The sequence below is a fragment of the Eimeria maxima genome, genomic scaffold (assembly GCF_000499605.1).
Source record: "Eimeria maxima Weybridge genomic scaffold, Emw_scaff19, whole genome shotgun sequence".
Taxonomy (NCBI): domain Eukaryota; phylum Apicomplexa; class Conoidasida; order Eucoccidiorida; family Eimeriidae; genus Eimeria; species Eimeria maxima.
In genome coordinates, this window is record NW_013563616.1 from 49,251 (window position 1) to 59,750 (window position 10,500).

The 10,500-nt window shown below is 47.6% G+C and overlaps 4 protein-coding genes across 4 annotated transcripts; 2 read left to right on the plus strand and 2 right to left on the minus strand.

Moving 5' to 3' along the window:
- Positions 1–7: 7 nt before the first annotated feature.
- On the plus strand, positions 8–3,356 carry EMWEY_00003720 (DnaJ domain-containing protein, putative; the record flags this gene model as incomplete). Its single annotated transcript, XM_013477793.1, has 11 exons — positions 8–565; positions 662–980; positions 1,133–1,340; positions 1,497–1,583; positions 1,692–1,868; positions 1,986–2,211; positions 2,354–2,456; positions 2,561–2,719; positions 2,801–2,893; positions 2,989–3,182; positions 3,324–3,356. 11 exons carry the CDS (start codon positions 8–10, stop codon positions 3,354–3,356), a joined length of 2,157 nt encoding a protein of 718 aa, XP_013333247.1.
- Positions 3,357–3,904: 548 nt separating this feature from the next.
- On the minus strand, positions 3,905–5,808 carry EMWEY_00003730 (BTB/POZ domain-containing protein, putative; the record flags this gene model as incomplete). The annotated part of the gene is made up of 6 exons (XM_013477794.1): positions 3,905–4,213; positions 4,269–4,501; positions 4,966–5,075; positions 5,457–5,523; positions 5,579–5,620; positions 5,703–5,808. The coding sequence occupies 6 exons, from the start codon at positions 5,806–5,808 to the stop codon at positions 3,905–3,907; spliced, it is 867 nt and encodes a 288-aa protein (XP_013333248.1).
- A 499-nt stretch (positions 5,809–6,307) lies between these two features.
- Positions 6,308–7,586, minus strand: EMWEY_00003740 (dynein light chain, putative; the record flags this gene model as incomplete). The annotated part of the gene is made up of 5 exons (XM_013477795.1): positions 6,308–6,362; positions 6,537–6,665; positions 6,844–6,993; positions 7,184–7,240; positions 7,495–7,586. The coding sequence occupies 5 exons, from the start codon at positions 7,584–7,586 to the stop codon at positions 6,308–6,310; spliced, it is 483 nt and encodes a 160-aa protein (XP_013333249.1).
- Positions 7,587–8,257: 671 nt separating this feature from the next.
- Positions 8,258–9,415, plus strand: EMWEY_00003750 (hypothetical protein, conserved; the record flags this gene model as incomplete). The annotated part of the gene is made up of 1 exon (XM_013477796.1): positions 8,258–9,415. The coding sequence occupies one exon, from the start codon at positions 8,258–8,260 to the stop codon at positions 9,413–9,415; it is 1,158 nt and encodes a 385-aa protein (XP_013333250.1).
- Positions 9,416–10,500: the final 1,085 nt, after the last annotated feature.

A 10,500-nucleotide genomic window follows, 5' to 3' on the forward strand; every position in this document is an offset into this window, starting at 1 on the left:
GGCGAAAATGTCGCAGTTTCGGGACACGTTCACGAAAGACGAGCAGCGGGAGAATTTGTTAGACTATGACGACAATGCATTTATGTTCTTCTTATGCAGTGTCACCGTCTGCATATTGATACCGTGGAGCTTTTTCTTCTTTCGAAAATGCCTCGCCGTGTCCAACGCCTACCGCCAAAAGTACCCCGAGAAGTCCGCCGTGGGTTCCATCTTCAGATACTGCAAATGCAGTGCATGTATTGCACAGCGCGCTGAGCTTCACAAGAAGCTGTCGCTTTTCCGCACACGTTTCCTCACAAAGGGCAGGCTTGTTGAATTCACAGCCCTCGTGCTCTGCTGGCTTGGCTTCGTCTTGATCTGCCGTAACTTGCAAGACGTCCAGAGCATCAAGACCTTCGACCCCTTCGAAATCCTCGACGTCAGCCCCTCAGCAACACAGAGAGAAATCAAAAAGGCCTATCGTCTCATGTCACTCAAATACCACCCAGACAAGAACGTGAACGACCCGACGCAAGGTGCCAGGTTCATCATGATCGCGAAGGCATACCAGGCACTAACCGACGAAGTAGGCACGAAAAACGCGGCCAAAACGTTACCGTGAGTGTTCCATTGTGTAAACCATCGACAATTTGAAAGATTCCGTCTTCGTTTTCTTCTTCAGGTGGCAAAGAAGAACTACGAAAAGTACGGCAATCCGGACGGCCCCGGAGGAATGAAGATTGGTGTTGGACTTCCCAGATTTTTAGTTGAAGAAGGCAACCAAATTTTCGTCCTATCATTCTTCTTCCTCTTTCTCCTTGTCGTCTTACCAATGATTTTCCTCTGCTATTATCAGCGGCAGAAGAAATATGCTCGTAGGTTGACGCTCGAGTCGTGGGATTCTTTACCTCAGGTGTATCTAAGGCTTAAAATATCTGTTGCCCATGCTCCAGCAGGATCGCGCCTTTCTGACGTTGCAGCTTGCGCGTATAACGGGGAATGTAAACCCGTCAAACGCCCTTTTTCTGGGGACGTTGTGCCGCCTTTCACCTCTGGACTTCCGGTGTCGTGCGCTGTTTACATTGAAACTGGGCGTCATCGTGCAGCATATTGTTCACTTGATACACATATGGTTTGCTTGTCGACTTTTCAGCTAACGGCGTCATGGTCGATACGGTGCAATTCCTGACGCATGTCATGACAGAAGGCACACGGCTTAAGAATTTGCCAGAGCTGCTTGCTGCTAGCGGAGAGAGCCGGGCAATGAAGATCGAACGAGACGATGACAAAGACATGAAGCAGATATGTGATGCTGTTGTAGAGACCAAAAAGCGCATATTTACAATGCCTGTAATTGTCCGGTATGTTTTCTCCGGCTGCAACATCATAGTTAGTGTGTTTTGTGAAAACTGAATAACATTCATTCAACCATTCCACTGTTTTAAACGTTCCAGAGTGACTGCTGCACTTCATATCGAACTTTACTTCTGTCCTGCGCGTGCGCTGGCTGCTTACAGGAACTGTTACCTCATCAATGCTCACATGCAGCGGCTGCACGAGCTAATGAGCCCACGACTTCGGAACGAGTTAAACCAACTTCTCAAGTAGGCAGCGGGCAAGCGGAAGCTGCACCTGGAGTATATATTCGTTGCTGTGACGGTTTACGTGCGTGAGGCTATCAATGTATGTTTGGTTGTCGGTGCTTTCTGCAGGGACTCGCTTTTGATAACGCAGTGCATGATGGAAATTTCCGTCCTCAGTGATTGGTACATGACGGCAGATTCAGTCTTGGAGTTCCGGCGCTGTCTGGTTCAAGCAATTAATGGAAGGTCACAATCGCTTTTGCAAATTCCCCATTTTGATGAGGACATTGTTCGCATCTGCCATCGGTGAGGGCAAACAGTGTGCTCGTCATAGGCATACTATCCTGAGGAAAACTGTCTAGCAGTACCCTCCGATTCGTGTTTGCGGATTTCCTGAATTGAAGTGTGTGTCTGGATTTCTAGGGGGAAGCATGTTATTCGCGAGCTGGGCGAGTTCTTACGTCAAGAGGGCGAGGAACGACGAGGCACCCTAGATATGTCAAAGGAACAGCAGGCTGACGTTCAGGCCTTTTGCGAGCATGTCCCTAATATTGAGCTCCAAGCGGAGATCGTTGTAGATGACGAGGCGGAAATCGTTGTCGGCGACGTAGCTACGTGCCGCATAACTATGACACGAAAGAACTTGAAGGTACGAGGATGCACAGCTTAACTTATTCTAAAAGTATGCTTCACTTCTATATCAGGCGAATTCGGGCTCCGGAGGAACTGATCTGGAAGGAAATGCAGTTACGCATGTATAGAGTGTCATCGCTTGCTTGACGGTGTTACAGGAAGGCGAAGCTGCTGGAGCAGTACATGCGCCATACTTTCAAGAACCTAAATACGAAGAATGGTGGATATTCTTGAAGGAAAAGGGGGAGGGTGTTGGTGGAGGTAGGCCGTAGAACAGTTGTAGAAATTGTCCTCACGTAAGGGTATATGTGATATTTGTTTCCTCCCAAAACAGATTCGTGTTGATGCTGTATTCTTTGTTTCAGGGCGTCTCATCAATTTCCTGAAGACCAGGAACTTGGAAAGAGTGGTCAAAGAGAGCTTGCAGTTTAGAGTGGGAAGGCCTGGGAAGAACGTGATGACAGTTGCCGCATCCTGTGATTCCTATGCGGGAGTGGACGTCTCAATTGATGTGGAATTTAGAGGTAAATTACATGTGAAGTCTTGTCCCTTTAAATTTCTCGTGCTGGAAAATCGATCTTGTGTGCTTATGCGTTGTTTTACAGCATACACCCCCGAGGAAAAGCCTCGCGAAGTTTTCGTTCATCCAGAGGATATCAGGCTGGACGAGGAGCCGACTCTCTTCCAACAGATGCTCGGTACATATTTGCAGCATTTTCCAGTGTTTACGCGTTCGTTTATCTTCGATAGCAAACTTTATATATACAGTATTATGTAATGTGTGTATTCGCAGGGGATATGAGTGTGAACTCGAGTGATGAAGAAGAAGAGTTTGACATGGAGGATGCTCCAAAAGTCGTAAGAAAAAAACCGGCAGTAGAAACAGAAGGATCAGCTACTGCAAAACAAGATGATGCAAAGCATAGCGAGAAGGCCGGAGAATCGGCTCCCTCTGCAGCGGTGCCAAATAAGAATCATGACGGCACCGTGAGTCTTGCACCGTTGAAGCCAAATTGACTCGCTATTAATATGTGAGGATTGCGCATTTCCTGCAGCCAAATTTAAGCGAAACATTTGTAGATATCTACAGAAAGGTTGTGCAGATTTGGTTGTGCGTGCGATTGACAGGAGGTCGAAACCTCACAAGCTTCTTCGTCTTAGGGGTGCGGACTATGGCGCCTCATGTAATGCGCTATTAGCGTGCCTAACCTCTGCACAGCGCCGCCGTTCATGGTGGCTCTCTTTTCAGAGAGATCTGCACCAAAGGAAATTTGTGCGGTGTGAATCCCCTGGAACAATATTGTGCGGAGGTGGCTCTGCAATGCCGACACAGTGTAGTGGCTGTTACACAGGCTTTGCATTGGTAGACAAGGCGATGCCCGAACAGCAACGTGACTTTCGAAGCGTCGTTTTGTCGGGAGATAGTGTTTGAAGCCGGCTTTAGGCTGTTGCGGGGCGTTCTAACCTTGAACTAATGTTGAACTTTGAAGGTATTGATGTTTTTGCGGCAGTCATGCATTTGTTAGGCTTATACAGGAGTGGTTCCCCTGGCATTCTATTAGTTACTCCCAGGTGCATCTTGCGCTCTACTGATGCTTCGTTTGCACGAACTCATGTGACTAGCCACAATTAGAGTAACAGGCAAAATATCTCAGTGCTCTTGATTACAGTTCTCAGCGGCGGTACGCACGTCCAAGAAAATGTGTTTTTCAAGTTGATTTCGTGGTTGCTGAAGTGGCCTTGCCACATGGTTTTCTTATCTCGATGCTTCCGCAGTCTAAGATGCTCCACATCTTTGATGGATCGGACGCTGCTCGAGCTGTTACATAGGCCTCACAGTCCCTAGCTGCAGAGAAGATTATCTGGAGGCTTCGGAAAACAACAAATGTTAGCTGACCAAGTTTTGTAGTATTTGTTCCTGTACACTGTTGCAGCATTTTGCGGACTACGATGATCTCGTCGAATGTCACGCTTCCTTGAGTGAGGAGGCGACGAAGATGGCAAATGCAGTAGTGCACCTTTGAAAGCATTGTTTTTCATGGTTAAATAGGAACAAGCTTTGCGTGGACTCACCAATGTGTGGACTTGGAACTTGTCGGCGGCCATGAGAACACGCATACATCTAGTCCAGTTCAGCTCAGCTGAATCAGGCAACCTGGAAAGGACCTTTGTATGCGTTTTACGGCCAACATGGAAAGCAATACCGCCGTACTTGTCTTCTTGTATCCACTCGATTAGCATTATGGCAACATCGGTATCCATGTCCTCTAAGGCGATGAAGCTCGAATTTGCCTCTTTGAAGCTTCCTGCTATTTGAATCAACGAAGGATTATTCCAGACAGTCTATTCAACATACCCGAAAACATCCTTTCGAACACTGGTGAACGACATGATAGAAGGGCTTTGCTGCAAAGTACCCCTTTAGAGAACGTAACATGCGGCACTGTTGTGCTTCTCGAATATAATTTCAACATACGTCGTGAGCCCACTTGAACAACTACACGATCTGATCACAGATGGATCGGCTGTGTTGAAAAGACCAGTACCAGTGGGCGTAGGTCGTACCAGTTGCCTCCTTGAAGAATCTGAAGAAACTCCATGGTATCGGCATAGGGCTTCCCTTCGTGCCATTTCCTTACTTTCCGGACAAGTATTGGAACACGTCACATTGCAGGGAACCAGGTGACGCTCCACGATTTGGCTCCGAGTCGATGTGAATAAGCCGACGAAGGAAGCGCATTTCCACTTTAAGGACTAGACGACTGCCAACCTGAGCAGTATTGAAACACGCCAGAGAACGTAACCAGTATGATGTGACTGACTCGAAGGATGTTGTGGTCTGTCCAGTTGAAGAAGAAGCGCACATAGCCGCGTTTTGCTCTGCAGATCCCAACGGTTTCACATGATGAGATCTCTTTGAATTCGTCCCGGGCATCGAGCAGAGTAAGTTTTGTAACGTCAGGGAGATCTGTCTATCAATGTGACGTTCTGAAGGCTTGCATACAAGTGCAAATGCACTACCTTCCGTGCCTGCATTTTGACCGTGAACTATAACTCTTTAAGAGTCAGCTTTAAATCCGTGCTACCTTCGTTTGATATAGTTATCGTTAGCGCGTCCCAGTCCTCTCGATCTCCTACGAAACAATTTTCTGTAAATTACAACTGCTTTAAATGATGCAGTGTTACCGTTTGGACATAACCTGGCACAAACATTTTTGGCAGATGGATCGAATAGAAAAGTGTTATCTGAATTACCAGAGCTGGAGCTCAAGCCCTGCGGCTTGACCGAAGGAGCCCAGAAATAACACCGTTCCATGCTCAAAAAACTCTGTTGTTTCACATTAGCGACTTCTGCAGATAGTTTCTTTCACTGCCACCTGTACCTTCCGAATCTTCCGGGCAGTCGGGTAGCGCCTTTTTTTTTGCTGATGTGTCAGCATAGTGGGTATCTCACAGCAGCAAGTAGAAGTAGAGTCAGCATAGCTGCTGTAGTTAATGGAGTCGTACCGAGGTCCCTGAGTAAATCAAACTTTGCAATCGTGACCTTGTGCACGAGGAGCTGAAAAAGTGGCTCCACGACTCCTTCCGACATCAGAACGTTCTTGCAATCCATTTTTTCGAATTGGCGCGGGAAACACTCGACTTGGCTTATGGGAATACATCATCGCATAGCAAGTGAAACATATTCGCCACTTTCTGATGTCAGTGATTTAACCGCCGCTAAACAGCTGCCTTGTCGAACCACACAGCAAAGTACAAGAAAAATGAGGATTTGCCGCACATGAGACTGCTCAGACACCTGAAACAACAGTGCGTCACGCGCCTCCTCTCCGAAGTACAGACAGCACAAATTCCAGCAACCCCTTTACTAACGTCACTTTTTTTGCATGCTAACATTGTCGTCTATTTTTAATTACCCGTCACATTATTCATTTCGATTTCTAGAATAAATATATCAAACAACGGTCGGTTCTAAACTGGCAAAAATGCCGGGCACGTGCTACTGCTTCAAAGAGCAGAGTTCGCCGAAGTCGGCAATAATCTATGCAACATTCTACTATGGTACTTGTGCTGATTTCTGCTCAGGTGTGCCTGGTAGATGTGCAAGACAACTATGAATGAACCTCATAACTGGGAAAGCATGGTAGACGCTTAGGACACAAAATCCTGTAGCTGAAATTACAGTATGCAATCACACGGCTGGCTGCGCTTTATTCAAACACAGATCCTTAAATGATCATACGACCCAAATTTCACGATATCATCTAGAGAACGCGGCAACTACGAAGTTCTGCGGTGAAGTGTGCTCCTTCCCCCGCATTAGCCATCCACTCGATATACCTGCGGAATGGCATATTGCCGGGGTCCAATCTAGGCCCAGCCATCAAAAAAAAAGCGTTTTGCGCGCAGCGGTTAGGTGCACGAACCATGCGTGGATAGCTGAAAAACCAGTGCACGGTGTCGTTGCCCCTGATACAAAACAATGCCGCCCCAATCGCTGGCGGACATATTCTGGCCAAATTAACGGTTCACGACTGCTGATAACTACTTAATTTCTCGGTGGATCGTGTGCCGCTTTAGGAATTTGTTGTATTTACGAAGCTGGAGTGGTTGAGGTGTGTTCCTGCGGTTCTTTGTTGTTGTGTACCTCGACGGCGGTTTTCCCTCGGCCCGTGCTTCAGTGCATTCCAAGATCACGTGACCCCGCCGCTCTTTCTTCTTCATTAGAAGCATTGTTGCAGACTGTGCAAGGGAATATGGATGGCACTGTAGTTTCACCTGTCCACCGACTTGTGGTCTGCCAGCCAAAACGCCCTGGCCACCATAAACATTCCATGGGTGATTGCGGACAATTTCGAAGGAGGCAGCTGGCTGTCCTATTGATATTAAAAGAATTGGTACAAAAGAAAGCCACTCTAGGCGAAACCTCATCTCGACATCAGCATTCAAGGCGCCCCAAAGAGCGACAGACGCCAGCGCAAGCGGACACTAGGGGGTATCTTTGCTGTCCCAGAGCCATCAGGACCTCCATATACTTTGCCCCCCTGGAATGAGAAAAAAATGAAGAGATATATTCGGTGGGATGTATAAACAAGGGAGAAATACTGCTGCGCCTGTCTGCTACCCTAGTTTGTACAGGAGAATGGCGATTTGCCCCACATAAAAGAAGATACTTGTTTTATGTTCGCAAGAAGAACAATTTGCGAAGTCTCTACCAACAACGCAATGCCAATTGGGTGAGTATTTGGCGTCGAAGAAGTCTTTGATGTGCTTGGAGATGTCTTCCTCTTTTTCATACCTCGCCTTGGCTATGGCGCCTTGAGCCAAGGCATCCTGGTAGACCTCCGACTCCGGGTCGATGTCCGTTATTGGGGGTCTAACTGCTGCCATTTTTCAGATTCAGCAATATATTTAGAAGTATTAATTGTTTTAAGGTATATAATGCAGGTGTCTTTACTAATTAGCCCCTATTTCTCCACAGATTCAACTAGCTGATATACTCCTGGCAGCCGCCTCGTCGTACTAACTCACTGGTAGGGCGCCGGTTGCGGCCGTTCTTCGAATCGTCGGAAAGTCAACTGTCCCTCAAAAACCAGCGTAAATTCACAATTTAAATATATTTCGAATTGAAATTATCAGTAAGGAGGTTTGTTTAACTGGGAACCCGTGCCAGAAGCAGAGCTGCTGCACCTGTGCTGCACTGAGCTGAGCTGCCGCTGACTTCAAGGGAGGGCCCCCTTCGAAGTCGTCCGAGCAGCTCCTGCAGCTCGGTGGTCATTTTACCTCTCAAGTTGACCATTTGTCTTCACGCTGCAGGATATATGAGTGTATTTACTGAGTATGGATGCATTTGGTTATTATTATTTCGTCTGTGTTAACTCACCGTGCCGTGGGCGAGAGCCCGTGAATTCCTGTTCGTCTTTCTGTTCCTTTTTTGCAGCCCCCCTTGATGTGAGTCGACTGGTTTGCAGTGTAGGTGTTAGGATGTTGAGGGGAGATGCGTCGACTTGAGGCTTTACCCCTTGCAGAGCAGTGAATGAAGACGGGCTCCTCCTACTGCGATGCAGTCCTGTCTCGGAGCGCGTTTGTTATACGGCCTGAGGGGGCGGCCTTCTTGGTGGAATGCTATCCGCTGCTTACAAGCGTCATTCCTGCCTTCTTCTTGTGGTGGTGTGCCTGGGGGGATATCTGTGGCTTGCCTGCGTACTGGATTGTCGGAGGGGCGCTTGCGTGCAAACTTGGGCACTACATCATCATCATCATCATCACCATCATCATCGTCATCATCACCATCATCATCAGCAGCAGCATCAGCATCATCATCAGCAGCATCATCATCATCATCATCATCACGGATCAATCCTTGTCATGGATATTCCTGTATAGATGCCGTGACGAGCAGTGGATTTGGTGGTGACAGTCCTCGAATTGATTATCGGTTGGTCTCTAGCAGCACTTGCCATCGTGCGAATACTTCCTGCTCGAGTGCTTTTTCTTCATCCCCCCATACGCCTGTTTCGTGTATGAGGGTGATTTCGGGTTTTTCGTCTACTTTGCCAGGTTTGTTATTGAGTGGGAGAATTGTTTCTGATTTGCATGGTGGATATGTTGCTGGTAAAATGGGCGGTGTATCTAGTCTATTATATTTGGATTGTATGCGTCAAAGTGTGCGGTTTAAGATGGTGAAAGTTTCAGCTTATCGCCGCCGCAGCCGCGCCTCTCCTACGGGTCAGAGCCAGAAGGCGCACTTGGGAGTATGCCGATTATCTGCCGAGTATGTAACCCCTGGGTGTCTATTGGTGAGGCAGCGTCGTTATATTGCATGGGGTTTTGAGAATAAGCGACGCAAGAGGCATCAGAAGTTCTACCCAGGTGAGAATGTAGGGGTATCAAAGAATTCCTCTTTAGTAGCTCTTGTCCATGGCCGCGTTAAGTATACCCATGACGTCTCTCGCGATATAATGCTATGTAATGTGCTGCCTGAGCCAAGAGAAGAGCTGCTGCGAGAAGACTTATGGAGATATCGTACTGAACATGTTCTCAGCAAAGAAGAAAATCGGTTTCTATGTCACCGACGTAGGAAGGGGATTCCTTCCTTCCCCAGGCCACCCATTAATCCCCCAACTAAGCCCTTACCGAGACCTGACTTTCTTAGCGACAAAGATATGTGGCAATATCCTACCCTTAGAGATGCTCCTCCTCTTGATGAGGATAGATAGACTGCTAGCAAGGACTCTAACAGCCACCCACTAAATAAGAAATATATGCAAAGTGGTAGCACCACATGCACCAACAATATAATCATTATTTGCGAATTTATCTTTTTAATTAACCGTTTATTTGTTTTTTATTCATGTTCTTGTATTCGAACGAACAATCTGCCACAAGGCAAAGTAGACCAGGCACAGAAACATCAACAGAAACAATCAGCATAAACAAATAGTACACTCATACACTGAAACACTAGCGATAACAAACAGGAAGGAATAAACTTTGCGGCAAATAGCACCAAACAGTAAACAATATAAAAGACTAAACACAAACACAACAACGAGACGAACTGGTGGTGGTTGCCGTCTGTCTCCGCCTTGGCCTTGCTTTCCTCCTTGCCACACCTCCTTATTAGTCTAATTCTCTTTAGCCTCCTTCCTTGCTGCCACCTTCCTTTCAACCATTTCCTTACTGCTGCCCGGGTGCAGCAGCAGCTGATCCAGCAGCTGCCGAACCGGTGTATTTGGCTTGCAGTGGCACGATTACAGCAGCCCAAGTCAAGCAGCAGTAGAGGCAATAGTACGCAACCCAGGCAGCATCAATAGCAACAACGGCAGCGGCAGCAGCAGCAAGACCTCGCCTAAGTAGGGAGTGATCATAAAGCTGCGACAGGAGATAGGGTCAGGCGTCCCCCCCAGCTCAGACACTTTCGCTGCATTGGAGGGCACGTATAGTTGCTGACACGAAGCGGCAGCAGTATTAGCAGCAGGAGCAGTAGGTATGACAGCGGCAGTCATCCGGCTAGGTAAGGAAATTCTGTCCTTCCCGCGCTGCTTCTTTCCCTTCCTTCCACCACTTCGTTTACTTTCCTAAGATAATAAAAGCAGCTTTATGACCCCAATGTAAGTGCATGCAACTCCCTGTGGAGCTACGAGGCTAGCTGTGGCTAGCCACAGCTAGCCACGGGTAGAGACAGCTAGCAAGCTCGGTGCTCCCGCGAGGACCGGGCTCTTCGAGTTCTTGCAGTTGACCTCTCCGCCGCAGTGTGCTCGACGTGCTAAATGAATCGTTGCACAAGATAACACATTAAATG